General features: G+C 55.6%; 1 protein-coding gene across 2 annotated transcripts in view; it reads left to right on the top strand.

Annotated features, from left to right (window-relative positions):
• The window catches only part of TBC1D22A (TBC1 domain family member 22A), a 128,061-nt gene that overhangs the window by 33,772 nt on the left and 74,512 nt on the right, over positions 1–19,777 (top strand). For both annotated transcript variants that reach the window (XM_075553487.1, XM_075553486.1), the window contains 4 exons: positions 1,184–1,254; positions 4,194–4,322; positions 4,971–5,033; positions 13,281–13,395. In XM_075553487.1, coding sequence (XP_075409602.1) covers positions 1,184–1,254; positions 4,194–4,322; positions 4,971–5,033; positions 13,281–13,395 — 378 coding nt within the window. The remainder of the gene's footprint in view (positions 1–1,183; positions 1,255–4,193; positions 4,323–4,970; positions 5,034–13,280; positions 13,396–19,777) is intronic.

The raw sequence follows: 19,777 nt of genomic DNA, 5'->3' as shown, positions 1-19,777 counted from the left end.
AAAGCACTTCCTAAACACCGATGCTCACACGTCGGCCCTGGGGCTTGCTGGGAGATTTCAACATGGCAGTTTTGTAAGCCCTGCCTGCTGAGTGACAGATCTGGAGTGGGGCCCTAACAGCTGACATCTCCCAGGGCTCGGGGCTGGTGGTGGGGGTGGGTGGGTGGCTCTGGGAGCAAGATGGGCAGAAAGCACAAGGTTGGTGCTCAGATGCTCAGCTCAGGCTTGTCAGGACACCCCCAGGGGCTGTGAGATCAGGGAGCTTTGGGAGGGACTGCAGTGGAGCTCAGGCTGTCGCCATCCTCTTGCCCAATTATTCCGTCCTCATCTTATTTAGGCTGTTGTAATTGGGAAAAGATTAGATGTCAGGACATCGCGTTTTGTTGATTAGATTACCAAAGCCTTCTTTTTAATCATTTCTTTCCTAGTACTCATCATTAGCTCCTAGCAGTTATAGACGCGTCTCTTGATAGGTCCCTAACTTATAGGACAGAAATAATTGCTTCAGCGTCTGTGGGATGGGATGGGTATTGGTCAACCTGCAGATGGAAGGGAGGCACCTAGGGCCTGGTGGGGTTCGGGAATTACCCCCAGGTCACTGCCAGTCAGACAGACAGACCCACAGCTGGACAGAAAAGCTGGGAGGAGGGCAGTGGCCAGAAGCTGGCTCCTCTGGGTCAGGTACTCATTGGCCTAGGATGCTCCCAGGATGTCATCTGGGAGATGGAGGTATGGGTGGGAACAGTTGGCTCTGGGGTCTTCTGGATGACCCTCCTGACACGGGTGGCTGTTGGGTACAGGCATTTGCTGTGGGCTCGGTGCCAGGCAGAGGCTGACGTCCTGGCCAGGAGTCATCTGGGCCCTCTCGCAGTGACTTTTGTCTTCCCGTGTGTGTGTCTGTGTGTCTGTCTGCCCAGTTCCTAAGACCCCTCCCCCCCCTTGGAAGGAAGGGAGAAGGTGTGCCCTCCCTGGCACTACCCAGGGAACCTGTGTGATGCGCCGGGACCCTGTCATGGTCATCCCCGCGGCCTTTCTCCCTGGGAGACACCATCCAGCACCCTTTTAGTCATGGTGGCAGGTCCCTTAACTCTGCGTGTTTTCTCCCTGGGCACCCTCGCGTTGGGCAGGGCGTTGGCCAACTCTTGGTGACTGTGCTTTTCCTTGTCCCCTGTGCTGTTGGCAGAGGAGCTGCGGAAGCTGAGCTGGTCTGGGATCCCGAAGCCTGTCCGTCCCATCACATGGAAGCTGCTCTCGGTAAGTCCCCTCTTTCTCTCGGGGTGGGGCAGTGGCCTCCTGGCCGAGGTTCTCCGTCAGCCACTGCCTTTGGCAGGGACAACTTTTTCTGTCCTCTGCATATTTCGAGCCTGGTTTCACAAGGTGGCAGTGAGCAAGGCTGTGCCGTCATCTGGCAGCTGTGCCCTCCTCCTCTGATGCGAGGGTAAAAACCCAAACCTTTGTATTAAATTCACATGTGGGAGGAGTCAGTGATAGCGGAGTGTCACCCAGGTGGGGTGCAGGTGACAAAAGAGACCCAAATCTCAGTTTCACTTTTGAAGCCTGTTCGGTAAATCTGCAGCAGCACAGACACTGCCCCTGGGCTCAGGAACATCAGTTCAAGGTCCTCATGGCATCCAGGGATCCATGGAGAACAGCCACTGAAGTGGCACAGGGAGGAGAAGGAAGCTGCCATGGAAGATCCGCACATCACGGCTGTAGGCGGGAGCAACTTCTGAAGCTGGAGGGCCTGGGCTAGGGACACGCACAGTATGCCTGACCAGCCAGGCCGGACTCACTGCCCTCCACGGGCACCGGCTCACAGCACCCCTGCAGGACAGGCTGGGACTGCCAGGTGGCTCCAAGACCCTGTCTTTCTCCCAGGGAGTGGTGGGCGACCTTGCACTGTTGTAGCCATTGTGTTCCTGGCACCCGGCGTCTGCCAGCTGCTGGTCTCGGTGGAGCCCCCTGCGGGCAGCTCTTTCAGAACTTGAAAATGAAGACTAAGACAGTCACTGCTTCAATTAGGACGTTGCTTTAATGTCCCTCATTTGTAAAAAATATGTTTGTGGCTCTCGAACAGTTCTTAGATTTTGTGAGGGACAGCATTGACTTCCGTCTTGAGAGTGTGCCAACCCCTGTGCTGCATGTGATTGGTCCAGGGCCCTCTGACCAAGGCACTGAGGCGTGACCTCTGACTGGCAGGCTGCCACCCCAGTTTCTGTGAATGTCACTCTCAGGTACCCTGAGGGCTCAGCTGCCCCACCCTGGACTGCCTAGATGAGTGGCATTCACCCACTTTCTGCCACCTAAGGGAAAGGCCATTCCCATGTGGTCAAAAAGAATTCCTGTTCAGGGAAGGCTCAGTTTACGTGGAGACTTGGAATTGGGTTTAGGGCTTGCTCTGTAAACCATAAACTCAAACCCTCAAGATAACCCTGACTCAGAGAAGATCTGCTCTGCGGGTTTCCAAGGCCGTGAGCTGTCAGGAAGCTTCATCTTTCTCCGGGGAGCAGCTGGTAGTTTCGAACACCCGACCTTGTGGTTAGCAGCCAGACTTGTAACTCACTAGGCCACTGGGGCTCCTTCAGTAAACCACAGCCTTCCGCAAACTTGGTGCTCTAAGAACAGTGAGTGGAAGTGCTGGCGTCAGAAGATGGCACTGATGTTAACAGTCACTGGTTGCCCTGGCAGGGTGGCTTCCTCAGCCCTGGCACAGATTGCGCCCTCCATGTTCTTGGGGGGCGGGGGGCTGAATCTCAATCCTGGGGAGCAGGCAGTGTTTCCTGGATCGACCCTGATTTGAGTGCTGGACAGACTCGCTTCCTAACGGGTTTCTATTCCTATGGCGGCCCGGGGCCTGGGCACCAGGGTGGACCCAGCCTGCTCTGTGGCTCTAGCGATGGTGGGTTCTCGGGCCTTGGAATGCGATTTGCTGCCCCTGCCCAGGCTTCTCTGCTGCTCACCCCTTGGCCTCAGCGCCCGCCTTGTTGGCTCAGGGGGTCCTGGCCATGTCTGCATTCCAGGTCCCAAGCTTTCCAGGTTGACCTGTTGGACTTTGATGAAGAACCATTTTGTATTGATTCACACAGCCTGCCTGCTCTGGGCAGAAGCCCCAGTGCGTGCTGCCTGGCTGCCGCTTCCCAGCCGGGTGCAGGCATGCTCGTGGGGCAGGTGCCAGCTGCCTCGCATCTCACTAGCCTGTGTCCTGGCCTCTACTTGGCAGGTGCTGCTTTGCACGCTGCCATCCAGTCGGCTGTGGCTCAAGGCGGCCCGTGTCTGTGATGGTCTGACACTAGACCTGGCTTCTGAGGTTCCTGGGGGGTGAGGGAGTCAAACCACCCACGACTTTGTTTAGTAGTTCACAAATTGGCCTTGGTGCCACCTAGGGGCTCCTCACTCATGACAGAGCTGGACCAGGATGCAGAGGAGCCTGGGAGAGGCCCAGCGACCGTGGGGTCTGCTGACTGCACAGCTGTGTGGGCCTTGGGGAGGAGGAGTCCTCTTTGCAGAGAGGATCTGTCCCCAGGACCATGAACAGGACGGGGGTGGAGGTGGACAGGGTGAGTCCTGGCCCTCTCTTGAGCTGTTGTGGTCAGTGGCACAGCCTTCCCTCCTGGTAAAGCAGGAGGTCAGTTGCATCTTGAAAGCCACCTCTGGGGGCTAGGGCCTGGAGAACAGCAAGACAGGGACATACGGGGGGCAGCGGGTCAGGGGCGCATGCAGGTTTACAGCGATGATTCATGTTTTTGTAGCATGCATGAGGGCAGTTGAAGAGCTGAGGAGAGTGGGGTTTCTTTGGGAACGAAGTCCCTGCATGCATGTCTGTGTTCCCAGAATGCACGTATGTATGTTTTTGAGTGTGAGACCATAAGACTGCACAGACTCCGAGAGCCTGTAAGTGTGAGGGATGCAGAAGAGAGGGGGCTCTGCTAACCCTGAGTGCTGGACCCACGCCCCCTGACAGCAGGTGCCGTCCCGCTCCAGTGTGGTCCCAGGAGGTGGAAGCATCGGATGCCCCGGGCCTAGAGTGGGGGTGGGGGGTGCGCGTGATGCTCGGTGTGTCCTGGTTCTTCTTGCCCACTCCCTCTCCCTTTCCACAGCTCCACCCGGCCCCTGAGGACCTGTTAGTTTCACATTATGGATCAAGACTCTGTGAGCTCGCCCTCACCTGGCCTGCGTGTCTCTTCTCTCTCCAGGGTTACCTTCCTGCCAACGTGGACCGGAGACCGGCCACTCTGCAGAGAAAGCAGAAGGAGTATTTTGCGTTCATCGAGCACTACTACGACTCCAGGAACGATGAAGTCCACCAGGACACGTACCGGCAGGTGGGATGGATGCCGCCTCTCTCCTCATGGGGGCGTGGGTGCTGTGCCGTGGGCCCCTGGCCAGGTGGGTGGCGGCAGGCTCTGCCTTGGGATGGGTCACCCCGTGTACAGAGGGCAGGAGATGACCCTCTTCTGGTCACCACACCTCGCTTGTCTGCAGTTCCTATTACGACAACAGAAAGGGTGGCCGGAATTGGGGCCACCCTTCAAGCTTCCCTGGCAACATGCTCTCGGGTCCCCCAAGGACTTGCCAGAAGGAGCTGCACCACTGACAGTGTGGGCGCGTCGGTGTGTTTGAAGCTGGAAGTCAGTGGTCACTAATGACAGGGGGCCCTGTTGCTGAACAGCTGAGGGAAGCCTTCTGCTTCCCATGCAGCACGGGTGGAGGACCAGGCCAGGCAGCGGCCAGCCGTCAGCGCAGGCTGGTGTCGAGCATGCAGGCTGGGGGTGGCCGGGGAGCCTCACCCTGCCCACATGAGCCCTGTGAGATAGAGTAGGCATTGGATGTCCTCTCCCTGCTCCTGAGAAGCAGGAGAAAAGGGCTCCTGTCTCCGGGGAGGACGGCTGAGATCTCGAGCAATTCACCGCCCTCACAGTGCTCGTAGACGCTCGCCCCTGTTAAAGCACCTCCCTTTCTCTCGTCTCCAGATCCACATCGACATCCCCCGGATGAGCCCGGAGGCTCTGATTCTGCAGCCCAAAGTGACAGAGGTGAGGAGTGGGGCTGCAGAGGCCCGCCGGAGCTCCCTCGTGGGAGTCAGGGTGCTGAGCTATAGCAGGACGGGTGCAGCCCAGGAGCTTCACCTGGAAATGGTTCGGGCCGGCCCGCTCTGGGGAGGCTGGCCAGGAGGATGTAATCCCTGGGGGGAGTCACTAGTTTGTCTTAAATAACTTTATGATACGTAGCTGAAGAATATGGTGAGTGTGTGTGTGTGTGTGTGTGTGTGTGTGTGTGTGTGTACGATCTGTGCCCTGGTGCTGCAGGGGCTATGCCTTTGGCTGCCCCCCAGGAGAAAGACGAGGCTGTTCACTCCCATCAAGAGGGCCAGTCTCGGAGACCCACAGGGGCAGTGCTGCCCTGTCTTAGAGGGTCGTGGTGAGCTGGCATCTCTGTGGGGCCACCTCTCTTTGGAGCTCTCCCAGGCGTTTTGGCCAGTAGCCATCTTCAAGTCATCTCCAGTGCTGCGTCAATCTGTCCGTCCGTCCACCTGTCCATTTGTAGAAGCCTCTCACTTGGATTCCACTGATTCCTGCCGCTTTGAGGTTTGCCTTCGTCTCTAGTGCAGGATGGGCTTCTTCATGAACGCCTTAGAGACCTCATAAAAGTATTCATGCCTGCTTCTGTCCAGAAGGTGTAAAGTTTTGCACCTACGTGTGTGTGCCTCTGTAGTCGACGGTGGTGCTCAGGTGGCCTCCCATGGTCACCAGCCACCCCAAGCCATCCTGGCCCCATGGTGCGTGTCTGTGGGTGTGCTGGCATCTGTCATTCATATCTCCTGGACTTCACTCCATAGTCGGACCACCTTCCCTGAAGGCTGGGCCCCTTGGAGACTTCTCCTTTGGAGTGAGTCTTTGTAGACCCGGGGGAGAGAAGTGGCCACTACCACCCGTGGTCCTTGGGATGGGCATAGAGATCCTTGCTGCTCCCCTGTATCTCAGGGTCAGTGCCCAGCCTTCTTGCTCTGTTATTTGCTCTTCAGGTCCGTTTGCACCATGGCTGGACGTGGTCAGTGTGGGAGCCCTGGAAGAGCAGTGGGGTGGTCCATGTTGGGCGGCTAGCCGCAGGTCAGTCGTTGGAGTCCACCAGCCGCTCCCAGGGAGAGAGATGAGGCTCTCCGCACCCCTCAGATGTCCAGCCTCAAGCCCACGGGGCAGCTCTGCCCTGACCTGCAGGGTCACTGTGGGTCAGAAACGATCAGCTGACTGCGAGTCTGTCTCTGAGGAGAGTTCATGATGGTGGAAACTGAGTCTTTGTTTTCAGACGGTGGCAGCCTGCCTTTCCTTTTCTCAGCCTACTTCTCATTAGGTTTCCATCGGCGATTTCTCCAAAGTTCTTCTCTGTTGTCTGTTCTTAGTCTGGAAGCTCTGCTGAAGCCTGTACGCTTCGGGCGACCCTGCTGGCCTGTGAAATAACCAGTGACACAGCTCCCAGAACTAGAGCAACACACCAGCCCCATAGCACAACAGACTGAATGGCAAGTGGTGGCACGATGCTGGAAGCATCAAGAGAGGTTGGAAAGTGTACCCAGTCACTGTACCAACAAGAGCTAGTTGACAGCCACAATTTCAGGAGGCGGCATCGGAGCGAGAATTGACTGCCCTTGCCGAGTTCAAGCTGCACCGACAGCATTAGCCAGAAAGAAGGCTCCGAGAACTGACGGAACCCCCGTTGAGATGATTCCGAATGCTGAAGAGGCACTGGGAGCACTCACTTATCTAGGCCAGGAGCTTTTGAGGCCAGCTACCTGGCCAACCGACTGGACGAGACCCGTGTTGGTGCTGCTCCAAAGACAGGTGTGCCAACAGAGTGCTCGCACACTCCCGAGGTACCATAATGGCATCGCATCGCGCACAGTACATTTTTTTAAAGGATTATCCAACTATGGCTGCAGCAGGACATTGACAGGGAGCTGTCAGAAGTTCAGCCAGATTCAGAAGTTTGTGCAACAAGGGATGTCATGGCCGATGTCAGATGGATCCTGACTGAAAGCAGAGAACACCAGAAACATGTTTACTTGTATTGCATCGACTCTGGACAAAAATAGACTGTGGCAAACCGTGAGAAGAATGGGAATTTCGGAACACTCCGTTGTGCTCATTTGGAACGTCTTCAAAGATCAAGATCAAGGATGGCAGCTGTAGCGGTTACATAATCTCCTGTCAACTTGAGCGAAGGGGTGGAGTCTAGCTTGTCAATCAGGTCATAGCCAATGAGGCCTCTGTGTGGGCATGGCCTTCTCCTGAGGATTCTGGGAACTTCTGTATTCCTCCCCGAAAGCGGGACAAACTCTTGCTTCACATTCCTGTTGAGAATTCACATGGAGACACACTGATGGAGCCAGAGCCCTGGAGCTGAAGGAGCCACATGGAGACCCTTCCCAGTGCGAAGATGCTTCTACTGCCACTGGATTCGCAAGACTTTCCACCCACTGGCCTGTGATCTTCCTGCATTCGGCATCACATGGATGTGTGAGTCTAAAGAGAAATTTATGGACTAGTATCGGACATATGGGCTAATACTGGATGTATGGACTTGATCTGGACCGGGCTGGGATGTTTTTAATACACAATTGCTCTTTTATATAAAGCTCTTTCTTATACACACATGAATGTCTATGAATGTGTTTCTCTAGTCAACTCGGACTAACCCTGCAGTCTTCAGTGTGGATTACAACGCAGGGTCAAGAAGACCAAAACATAGAGGTTGAAGCCGTGAAGGATTTTTGTCTTACTTGGATCCATAATCAGTGATCACGGAAGCAGCAGTTGAGATCAAAAGAAGTGTTGCACTAGTTAAATCTGGTGCAAGGGACCTCTTTAAAGTTTTGAAGAACAAGGATGCTACTTTGAGGACTAAGGTGTGCCAGAGCCAAGTCGTGGAACCTTCGCTCACCTCACATGCATGTGAACATTGGACATCGGCTAAGGAAGACCGCAGAGGGATCTAGGTGCTGGTAAAGAATGTGGCAGCCCCACGGCCTGCCATGGGGAAAACCCATCTCTCTGAGAAGAAGGAGTCCAGAGTGCTCCTTAGAGGGCCAGAAAGGCGAGACATCCTCTCACATCCTTTGGACATGTCGTCAGGAGAGACCAGTCCCCGAAGAAGGACATCATGCTTGGGAAAGAGGAGGGGCAGCGGAAGAGAGGAAGGCCCCTGACGAGATGGGTGGATACAGTGGCTGTGCCTGGGGGCTTGTGAGGACGGTGCCGGATCGGGCAGTGCTTCGTTTTGTTGTGCGTGGGGCCGCTGTGGGCTGGAGAGACTGTAACTGTTTGTGGGAGTAGAAAGCCCCGTCTTCTCCCACAGAGTTGTTGGTGGTTTTGAACTGCCGATCATGTGAATTGCAGCCCAGCGTGTAACCACGACACCACCAGGGAGCCAGACATGCTCGCACTCCCCCAGATTGCTTTATTAATTTCAGTGTAACTCCACAACAGTGCCAGCCAGGATTCCAAATGGCACTTGGCTAGCTGATCCTACTGTGTGTGTAGGGTGTTTGTGTGTGTGTCAGCTTGTGTTGTCAGTGTGTAGAGGGGCCAAGGGCAGGGAAGACATGCTTGTAGAATAAGATGGATTTTGCCCTGTAGGATGCCAGAGCTTTCTTTCCAGCACCCACGTGACTTGCATGAAGGTGTCGGAACGGATTGGACAGGACTGACAGCGACAACAGGCACATCCAGTGGAGCAGTAGAATGCCAGGAGCCGGAGCCGGGGGTGATGTAGCCGCTCTGGAAGGGGTGACCGGAGGTCAGGGGCGAAACAAGGAATGCTGCTCATTTGTTAAAAAAACAAACAGCAGATCTTTTATTGATGTCAGACAGGAAAATGAACAGTGAACCCCCAGGGCTGAAGACTTAAATGTGAGAGGTGAAATTTTCAACCTTTCAGAAAAAGAACACACAATTATAGAGTCCATCTCTGGAACCCCGGACGGGGCAGGGACTCTTAAGGGCAATGCAGAATCCACACATGACATGGTAGACTAAGACCAAGGATGCAGGCTGTATTCTGTTTAAAGGCTTCCTTGTAAATAAAAACCACACTGAAATCCAGAGACTCCTGAAATGTGGGAGGGGGACCCCCCAAAACATAACCCACAATGTGGGAGGAAGCATTGCTAACACATACAACTTAAAATGGCCTGGTGTCCAGAATGTACAAATTAAAATTTCACATCATAACAGAAGAAATAACCCCCTGACCCACACTCTCTCCTGCGCTAACGGGGCAGAAGACCTGCACAGGCCCCTCACTGCCGTGTTAAAGAGCGACACTGGGACTCAGAGCCATGGGGCGGCTGGCCCAATTCCTATTTTCCGTCACCTCTAGTGATGTGGAAGTTGGACCTGGGTAAAGAAGATCGAAGATGGATGCGCTTGAACGATGGTGCTGGTGCAGTGCGTTGCAGGTCCCACGGGGGGCAGAAGAACAGGCAGCTCCGTCCCACAGGGGCCAGTCCCTGGAGAAGGACATCGGGCTTGAGACAGTGGAGGGTCAGCAGAAAAGAGAAAGACCCTCATCGAGTTTGATGGGCACAGGGGCTGCACCTATGGCTCCGAGAGAGTAGTCGTCATACGGAGAGTCGCTGTGAGTCAGGACGGACTCCATGGCACCCAGTGACAGTCACTGCCTTTTAAGTCCTTTCCGGCCTCTCTCCAAACCGTAACTCTCGTTTTGGTGAATTATTTCCTTGCGGCTGTGTGTCGTTTCAGCTTGGAGGCTTACATTTGTGGGTCTGGGTGGTTGAATGAAATGATGTGCAGTGCTTCTAGGACACAGTGTCAGGTTTCCAGCTGCTAGTGCTGTTTGCTACAGGTCACGGCTCCTCCCTGCTGTGCGGCCGCCCGTGTGCTCTGTCATTGAGCTGCCAGGTCCAGTGCCCATCTGCAAGCTGTCGCTGCCCATGGACCGGCTTCCACTGTGTTGCTGGGAGCTCTCCTGACGGAGTCTTCTGCACTGCGTGTGCATGTCCCCAGGCCACGTTTCTGGGGGTGGGCTTGTGGGGTGGGTGCAGGCATGTGTCCCAGGGCCGAGGTCCACTGCTCAATGGGGCATCATGTCTGTACATCTCTCACTTTTAACTGATACAGGAGAACCCTTCTTATCCCGTCCCGTCTTACCTCAGACCCCGCCTGGCCCTGGTCTGCTCATCTCAGTGTGAGTGGTGTTTAGGGGGCTCTTTTTGTATCCCCACCTCTCTCAGACATTCATGCATGGACTCAAACAGGCAGATGTGTGTGCATCTTCAGACACAGGTGTACCTACAGAGACAAACACGGGAGCACACAGACGTAGGTACAGACACAGACACAAACACAGGCAAGTTTGTACAAGACACACACACACACACACACACACACACACACACACACACACACACAGTCGCTGGGCTCTTAGGAAGCCACAGTCAGTTGACTGCAGGCTAGCTCGCTGGAATGCATGGCACTGGCTCTTTCTGCATCATTTCGGAATTTCTCCCTGTTGACTGACAGATGAACACCCCTCCCATCCAAGCACACGCCTTTGACTCCTGGGTGGTCCCTCTTTGTCTTTTCCACACTATGCACTGTGTTAGGGGCTGTTTCTGTGCCCAGCCTCTCTGCAGCCCCACGGCCCCAGGGCCACATGGGCATCCTGCTCCCTTGAGACTAGGGAGGGTATGGTGGGGACAGGATCTGCATGCACACGCCCTTGTGGTTGTGGGTCTGATGTCAACCTGCAGCCCTCTATCCCTGTTCCGTGGCCCTCTCTGAGGGCAGCTCAAGGCATGATCCATAAAGCCCCAGGTCCTGTGCAGTCCTGATCTTGCAGAACGTCCCAAGCTCCTTTCCTCTCCTGGCCAGTCTTCTGGGAGTCCCTGCTGGTCACTGCTGCCAGCCTACTCTGGACTCTGAGCCTCCTGGCAAGCAGTCGGGGCTTGGTCTTTCATGGAATCCTCTCCAGGGCTCCAACTCCCTGTCTGCTCCATAGCCCTATCTCTACCCCAGCTTACACTGCAGCCCTGCCCCAGAGCCCTGTTCTGTAGCCCTGCCCCAGAGCCCTACTCCCTGTTTTGTTCCATAGCCCTGTCCCATAGCCCCACCTCTGCCTCTGGCCTGCAGATGACTTGGCCTGCTCTTCTCTGGCTCGGTGGGGCCTGCTAGCACTGTGGCTGCTGGGTCTCTGACCTCGGTCAAGTAGTGATGTGCCGTAGTCCACTCCTGCCTGTCTTGATGGCCCCGGCCCTGTCTTGATGGCTGGCTTCCTCCCCAGCCGGCAAGGCCTCCCAGCGAGGGCCGTACTGCCAGTGTCACTCTCCTTGAGTCACTGAGTGAGGAGTACTTAGACCCGCTGTTGAGCAATTAGGTGGATGGGGCGGGGGGTGAGCAGATAGATAGGGGTTGGGTAAGTAGGTGGATAGAAGGATGAATGGGTGAATAGCAGGGGTGAGTGGGTGAGCAGATGGAGCTGTTTTTATCTTGTTTAAACATTAGCTCTCGGGATTGCTGTTGGCCCAACGTGGAAACCATGCAAGACTGCCCAGCCAGAGTGTGCTGCTCGCTCTCTGGTGTCCTTCCTGCCCTGCTGGGGGGCTGCCGGCTGGCGACACCTGGGAGTGACTGTGGCCATCAGAACTGGGTTACAGGGCATACTGGAGTGACCACGGCCATCAGGCTGGGCTGGAGGCCGGGCCTTGGATTCCAGGGCTGGTTTTTCTTCAGTTGGCTATGTGCTGGGGCTGAGGCGCGTCAGCTGGTTTGCCCCCTTCCTCATTTATAAACATCCCCCCAGAGGATGCTAGTCACCAAACCCAGGCACTTGTGGGAACCTGGGTGATGTAGGAAGACTTGCTGGGGACGAATATAGTGACCTCTGGAAGGTCTGGCTCCTTTGGACATGCCACTATTCCTGCAGGTGATGGAGCTGCCTCAGGTCTCCACCTGTAGGTGGTTGGTGGGCGGGTCAGTGAGGGTGGGCGGGGTCAGTGAGGGCCCAGAGCTTAGCACAGTGTAAAGGGCTTCGAAGCCAGGCCGGTGGGGGAGGGGTGGACTCTTCATGGTGAAGGTGTGGAAGCCCACCAGGCAGTTTACTGTGGGAATGTGGGTGTGGGCAGGACCCCCTGCAGTGGCTCCTCAAGCTGTAGGTGTGGCCTTGTGGGAGGGGGAGGCTGGGGAGGTCTCTAAGCTGAGTGCGTGTGATGGGAGATGCTTGGGTGGGGGTTCGTTTTTACCTTTATTACGATTTTTTAATCCTCACCAGTCGCCAGGTGAAGGCTTAAAGCAAATCAGCTTTCCATCCAGCCTTGCCTGCTGGCTCTCCCGAGCAGCTGACTCTGTCTGCCTCACGGAGCCACGCCCTCCCATGCCTGCTGGTCCCAGCCCTCTTGTGCTAACTCTCCAGGCTTGGGGATTGGGCCAGTGCTGCCCAGAGGCTCTCCAGTGGCCGGTTTTCCTAATGTGTCAGGACCACCTCCCACACGGCCATCCAGTCTGTGCCCACGCACAGAGGCCCTGAGGACCGAGTCCAGCTGCCTCTGTGGGCTTCTGAGGTTGGAAGCCCCTCCCTCTCCCGCGCCCCTTCAGACCTGCATGCTGTTTGCGCTGGGGCGAGTGCAAGCCCAGACCCGAAGGGGACCAGGCCAGTCTCGGGGTCCACCTGCCTCTGTTTGGCGGGGAGCCCGGGTTGGTTTTGGTTTTCTGATTTCGTTTCATAGTTTGCTTCTACTCTATCCCAGGGCCTAGAGTTGCTTATCCAGGAATTTAAAACAACAACCTGCCTTATGAGAGAAATTCAGAGCACACACTTGGCCCGCCAGCCAGCACCCATCTGTATGCTCACCCACTCACCCCTCCTATTCATGCACCCATCCACCCACTCATTCATCCTTCTATCTACCCACGTACCCAACCCCCATCTATCTGCTCACCCACCGAGTCACCCACCTAATCAGCCATCCCTTTCTTACACACCTACTCCACCACACACACATCCATCCCTTCTGTCCACCCACCTGCTCACTGATCTTCACCCATGGGGAACCAGATGGTACCCAGAGCCTCCAGAGCCTTGCTGAGCGCTCTGGGTCTTAGGCAGGCGGGCGGGGCATCCAGGCAGCGGGAGGTGTGAGCCAGGGCTGTCGCAGCACTGCCTGTGCATCTGACGTCACCTGACCTGGACCACGGCAGCTTCTGCGCAGACACAACGAGGACGACACCAGGTGTCCCGTGTGCTCACCCTCCTACTCCCCTTTCTTTCAGATTTTCGAGAGGATCCTGTTCATCTGGGCGATCCGTCATCCTGCCAGTGGCTACGTCCAGGGGATAAACGACCTCGTCACCCCGTTCTTCGTGGTCTTCATCGGTGAGCACATAGGTAAGTTCATGGCGTAGTCCCACAGCAGCGTCGGGCTGTCCACCCTGAGGCCCTGCGCTGAAGTTTGTACGGGAGCGCCTGGCTGGGGCACATGCCGTGAGTTCCGGCTGTTGACGTTGCTCCAGTTAGCCGATGCCTAGCTCGGCGGGTGCCCACCGTGCTCGTTTCACCAGTGCTGGCTGCCCTGCTCGCCACACCTTCAGAGCCCTGGCAGGATGCTGGTGTGCCGGCGGGCACAGTGCCGGTCTGGATGTGCAGGCTGGATGCTCCCTGGTTCATAAGGCCCTTTGGTCTTCTCCCTCCTGTGCACCTTGACCCTTCTTGGCCATCAGTGAATGAGCCCCTTCTTGTCTGTGCACCATGCACGATTCTGGGGGCAGAGCAGGTGGGCCACACCCTGTCTTTGGTGCCATTCACGCCATCCTGGGTTGACGTCACTGCCTGCCTCACCCCTGCTCGGCAGTGGCTGGCTCCTGTGTGATGGTGGTTTTCACCATTTTGCCTTCTGGGCTGTGGAGAGCTGGGTCGCCAGGCAGAGTGCCCTCCGAGGAGGGCCATGGCAGAGGAGCTGCATGGCTCTCCATTTATGATGCCCTGGGAGGGCTTGTCACCTGGAGCTAACGACATGTCAGTGGTGGGTGGGGCTCTGAGGTCTCTGCCGCTCTGCCTCCTACTTCGCCTGGTAGCACAGATTCACTGCGACAACCTGGGGCCTCTGCTGCCAGCAGGCCTCCAAGCTGAGTGCTAATTGAAGGACAGAGATGCGATTAGATGGAAATTCCACGGTAACTGAATGGATCTTAACTACCGCCCAGCAGCCCACTCTGCCACCCCAGCGCGTGCTGAGTACTGCCTCTGCTGGCAAGCAGCCGTCCAGGGGAGGGACTTGGGGGTGAGCTGCCACACGTGGTATCCTCGGGCAGCCCAGGGACCCCGTGCAACCCATGCCTGTGTGTATCTACACCCACAAACAAGAATGCATGTATGGCCATGTGCATACTTGCTCACACACACATGCCCCCCCAGCCTTGTGTGCACATGTGCGTATTGGCACACACAGGGACACATGCACACGTGCAGCACCATGTGCACAGACATGCACAGGTACATATCAGAACTACATGCACCACGTGCACGCACAAGAACACGCTGTCGGGCTGTGTCGCTGTAAATGACAAAAATGAAAAATAAAATATAAGGAAGAAAGAGTGACAACCCTTGCTCACAGCCCTCCCGCCCCCGACCCGTCAGAGGGTTGTACCTGGGACAGAGCTGCATGGGCACGGACCCAGCTCTCCTCTGAAACACATGCCTTTTGGAGAAGGCTAAGTGTCGCCCCGCGGTCGTCCTGTGTGTGTCACCTCAGAGGACCTTGCCCTGCCCCCACCTCTCCTCCTCTGCTCTGCAGGCCGCCGCCACCAGTGGGTATACACACACACACACACACACACCCCACCCCACTCCCCGGCAGTGTGTAAATTTGCATCGAGACTGTGGTTCCAGGCCATCTGCCATCAGCCTCTTAGAGCATGACCTTGGATTAGAAATGAGACGGCCTTCTTGGTCACCATGGGTCATGGCAGAAGCAGAGATGTGGGTTTGGGTGTCACTGAATGTTGTCTGGGGAACAGGTGCCATGTCCCCGAGCAGCCTGGCGGTGGCGTGAGGACAGTTCTCACTGTGTGCCTGGGTGGCACTGTGGCTAAGGTGCCTGGCTGCCCAAGGAGCGGTGTGCGCTCATTCCCACCAGCTGTTCCTTTGGGAAGGCCTGGCGGTGCGCTTTAGAGTCCAGCACCACTCTTACCCAGACCCCACGCCGGGTTGGGTTCTGCGCACACAGCGCCCTCGAGGGTCCCAGTCCCGAGTTGATGAACGACTGGCAGGTTTTAAGGGCACAACTTCACTGAGCAGCCCACCGGCACTCCATGTTGTCTGGGAAACCCTCAGAGGCAGTGCCTCTGGCTGGCGTGCTTGTCAGGAGTTGGGACCTACTGAGCGCATTGGGCTTCTCAGTACGTTTAAATTAAGTCCATTAGACTCCGCCTGTCATTTCCCCTCAAAGTGATGTTTGCAGGAAGCTTGTGTGGGGAGGGACTGGCATGCCACCCTGCATACATCTTGGCGCCAAAGCACATCCACTCCTTCCCTGGGGCGGTTGGCCCCCTTGCAGCCTAGAGGCTCTGAGCTGGGGCACTGTGCCCCAGGGGCTGTGGGGACCCTCCACTGGCCAGCACCCACTCACTACTGTCCAGGTGATACCGACTCAGCAATCCTGGATGGATGGATGGATGGATGGATGGATGAGACGGTAACTCTCTATGGGAGGTGGCAGCCTGGTTTCCCTTGGGCAGCTCGTAGGTTTGACCTGCCCACCCTGCCGTTAGCAGCCCAGTGTCCAACCCACTGTGCCACAGGGCTCCTTTCTCCATTGTACTGCAGCTACTTGCTGCCCTCCTCCCGCTCCCCCTCCCTCCCTTCTTCCCTCCCTCCCTCCCTCCCCCCTCCGCCCAGGGGATCTACAAACCAAACAACTTGGGGCCAAGTCCATCTGAGTCAGGGTTGGGGTCAAATGCTGGTTTTTTGCATATCCTACTTTTCTCCCAGCAGTTTTGTAGTTTTGTGTTTCACGTTTAAGTGTCAGATCTAGTCCGAGGTACATTTTTGGAAAGTTGTAAGGACCGCCTCCCAGCTCCAGATCCAGCCAGTCATTGGGTCATAGTGGACTGATGGTAAGCCTGCAGGACGGGCGGGACCGCCCCTGCGGGTTTCCAAGACAGTGGCTCTTTACAGGGGCAGAGAGCCTCGTCTTCCTCTCGCTCAGCAGCTGGTGATTTAAAAAATCATTTTGTTGGGGCTGTTACAGCTCTTAGAACAACCCATACATCCATCGTGTCAAGCACATTTATGCATTTGTTGCCATCATCCTTTTCAAAACACTTTCTACTTGAGCCCTTGGTATCAGCTTCTCATTTTTCCCTCCCTCCCCCACCCTCCCACCCTCAGGAACCCTTGATGAATTATAAATTACTCTTTTCATATCTTACACCTTTTGCTGTCTCCCTTTACCCCCGTTTCTGTTGTTTGTCACTGTGGCTGGTGGTTTGAACTGCTGACCCAGCCCAGCACGGACCGCCATGCCCAGACCAGTCACTGCAATTGTGTGGGTCTGTTTCGGTCTGGTGACCCACTTCCTCACTGCCGTGCCATCTGGATGGCTGTAGTTCTTGCGAGGCCTCAGGTCAGGTCATGATCTCCCTGGTTCCGAGTTTGGAGTCAGTCTGTTGGTCTCCAGCAAGGCCTGGTTGGAGGCTTGATGGGCATCTCTGTGGCAAGGCTGCCACCTGCATGTCGGTTGGCGCCGTTCTCCCAGCAGCGCGTGCCCACGTCCTGCCTCTGTAGCACGTGGTCCTTCTCCCGGCACCTCACGTTTCCATCCGACAGCGGTCTCCTGGCAACACAGCTCCATGCGCCCCAAGAACACCAAACATCCTTGCCCCGGCTTTAGTGCGATAGATCCTTCCCGGGGGGGGGGGGGTGCTTGAGACAGGCCCTCCAGGTCCGCGAGGCCTGCGTCAGCCTTGGAGCCTGCGTCAGCCTTGGAGCCTGCTTCTCTGAGACGCGCACCCGCGCTGAGGACTGTCCTCTTGGAACCGCTTGTGCTGTGTGTGTGTGTGTGCGGGTTATTTTATCAACCCTGTTTCCCTTTTCATCTAGTTCAAGATATTTTCAACCTTCTCAAAAGACCCTTTGTGGACCCCTGTATTACTGATGGTTTTTCTGTTTAATCTCTAAGCGTCCTAAGATTTTAAAGCTGTCTTTCCGAGGGGAGAAAATGAGGGGCTGATACCAAGGGCTCAAGTAGAAAGAAAACGTTTTGAGAATGATGATGGCAACAGATGAACAAATGTGCTTGAAACAATGGATGGATGGATGGATTGTGATAGGAGTTGTACGAACTCCCAATAAAATGATTTAAAAAAAAGCAATTTTTCCAGTTTTAAGTTTAATTCCATTTATGGTCTAAGTGCATATTTTGTATCCTTTCCCCTTTGTGCGTGGTGTGTGTGTGGCAGAGGGTGTGTGGTCCACCTTGGTGTGTGCGTGTCTGTGTGCCCGAGCGGCACGCTGCTCTGCAGTCGTGGCCGGAAGGTTTCCTCAGTGTCCAGTAGGCCCCATCGATTGGTGGAACTCTTCAGCTTAGGCGCGTCCTCGCTGACTCCCTGCCCTCCTTACTTATCAGGCACTGGTAGCAGCGCGTCCAGGTCTCTGACTCTGCGGGGAGTCAGTATTTCTCCTCGCCGCTCTGCCATGTTCTGCATCGTTCATCTCAGCGCTGCGTTGTTGGGCTCATCTGCGTCAAAGCCTGTGTGTGCTGCGGGGGAAGCGGCCTGTGTGTTCGGCAGCCTGTGGCCTGCCTTCCTTTATTGACAGTTCCCCTGGTCCCTGGTCCTGCTTCCACCTTGTCCATTCCCGCCCCCCCTTGTCTGGGAAGCCCAGCTTGCTTGGAGAAGTGCCAGTGAGGCACCACTTGCCCTGCCCCCTCCCTCCTCCTCTGGTCACTCCTTGGAGTCAACGTATAGGTGGGTCTCGTTATTTAAAGCGAACCCCGCTGCCGCTGTCTTTCACGATCCACTGTGCTTCGTGATTACAGCTACCCTGGCCTAGTGGTCATGGCTTGGGCAGCCAACTATAAGGTCAGCAGTTCGGAACCACCCACCGTTCCGAGGGAGAAAGACAGGGCTTTCTACTCTGTAAAGAGAGCGTTACAGCCTTGCTCGGACAACTCACAGGGGCAGTTCTACCCTGTCGTCCAAGGTCGCCAGGAGATGGCAGCCACTGAATGGCAGTGAGCTTGGCTTGCCTCGATGTTGCGGGGTTAATCCGAGCCGTGATTGTGACTGTTCTGCATTTCTTGCTCTTTCCCTTCTAGCTTTTCTCCTCTTCTGCTTGGGGTGGTGACACGTGAGCATTTCTTACGATTCCTTTTCTGCCGTCAATCCCCACCTGTACTCCTTAGGAAACCCCGTGCTAGCTGACCCAGAACTCTCCACAGGCATTTACAACACATCCCAGTCCCCTTTCGCAGACCACACCACCCAGGGAGCATTCTCCTTCCGTCCACTCCTCCCTTGTCACCCTGCTGCAGTCATCACGGCCAGCAAACGGCCATGGGAGAAGGAGGCTTCCCCTCCAGCCTTTTTATCCGCCTCTGGCCCCATTCCCGCTTCCGTGGAGCAGAGCCTCTGAGCTCAGTCCTGCTCCTCTTTGAAGGAAGGATTTCTCTGAGCGGTTCTCGCAGACAGGTGCGTGTGGCGGTGACACCACCCTAACCTGAGCGCAGCACGTCATACTCACAGGACCGAGCACGTGTGTGGTGACCAGCGCCAGCGGGGACATGTTCTTTCCGTGTGTGTGGGGGGATACTTCGCAGCATGGACTCTGCGAGGCCATAAAACGAGTCCAGTAAATGGAGAAGGATGGACATCAAACTGAAGGTTCCCCCTGGCCATGATGGACTCTAGTGATCAAATATCGCAGACAGAGCTCACTGTCTACAGAGGGGCGTTGGGTCTCCTCTCTGGCCCCCCTTGTTCTCATGGAGGTGATTGTTTGTTTGGGTCTTCTGGTGTCTGACACCTGACTCCGTCGGGTTGCTGTGCTTCTTCCATGTGGGCTTGTTGTTTCTCTGCTAGATGGCTGCTTGTTTAACTTCAAACCTTTAAGACCCCAGACCCTGAATCTTTTGGTAGCTGGGCACCATCAGCTTTCTTTACCACATTTGCTTATGCACCCGTTTTGTCTTCAGAGAGCATGTTGGGAGGGTGAGCATCACGGAATGCTGGGTTATTAGAACAAAGTGTTCTTGAGTTGAGGGAGGGCTTGAGCAGAGGCCCAAAGTCCATCTGCTTCCTCAATGTATTGACATATGCACATAGGCCAATACCTCTATTTTTATGAATTAATATATTGACATAAGTATACACCTATGCTTATACTTGTATCCATAGCGTTGCTTCCTAGATCTTTCCTCTATTTCCTTTCAACTTCCCCCTTCCCCACCATCACACTCACCCTTCCTCCGCCTCCTCTCAGTTAGATTTCTGTCACTGCAACAGCACTGGGATATCTATGTCCTCCTCATTGTTAATTTTGATTCCCTGGTTGTTCCCTGTCTATGGCGTTGTTTGCTCACTGCTCCATCCCCTCACAGAAGGGTCACAGAGAAGGGATGAGTCAACTAGGGCGCAGTATAGCACTGATTAAACACACAATATTCCTCTGGTTCTTTGAAGCTTCCTCACCCTTCTCAATCATGACCCCAGCCCTGCCTTTCAGTTCTGGCTAGACTGGAGCATGTACACTGGTACAGTTAAGAGCTCAG

Source organism: Tenrec ecaudatus, chromosome 6 (assembly GCF_050624435.1).
Source record: "Tenrec ecaudatus isolate mTenEca1 chromosome 6, mTenEca1.hap1, whole genome shotgun sequence".
NCBI classification, from domain to species: Eukaryota; Metazoa; Chordata; class Mammalia; order Afrosoricida; family Tenrecidae; genus Tenrec; species Tenrec ecaudatus.
The sequence above is the reverse complement of the archived record's forward strand: the minus strand, read 5'-3'. Positions and strand labels throughout refer to the sequence as shown.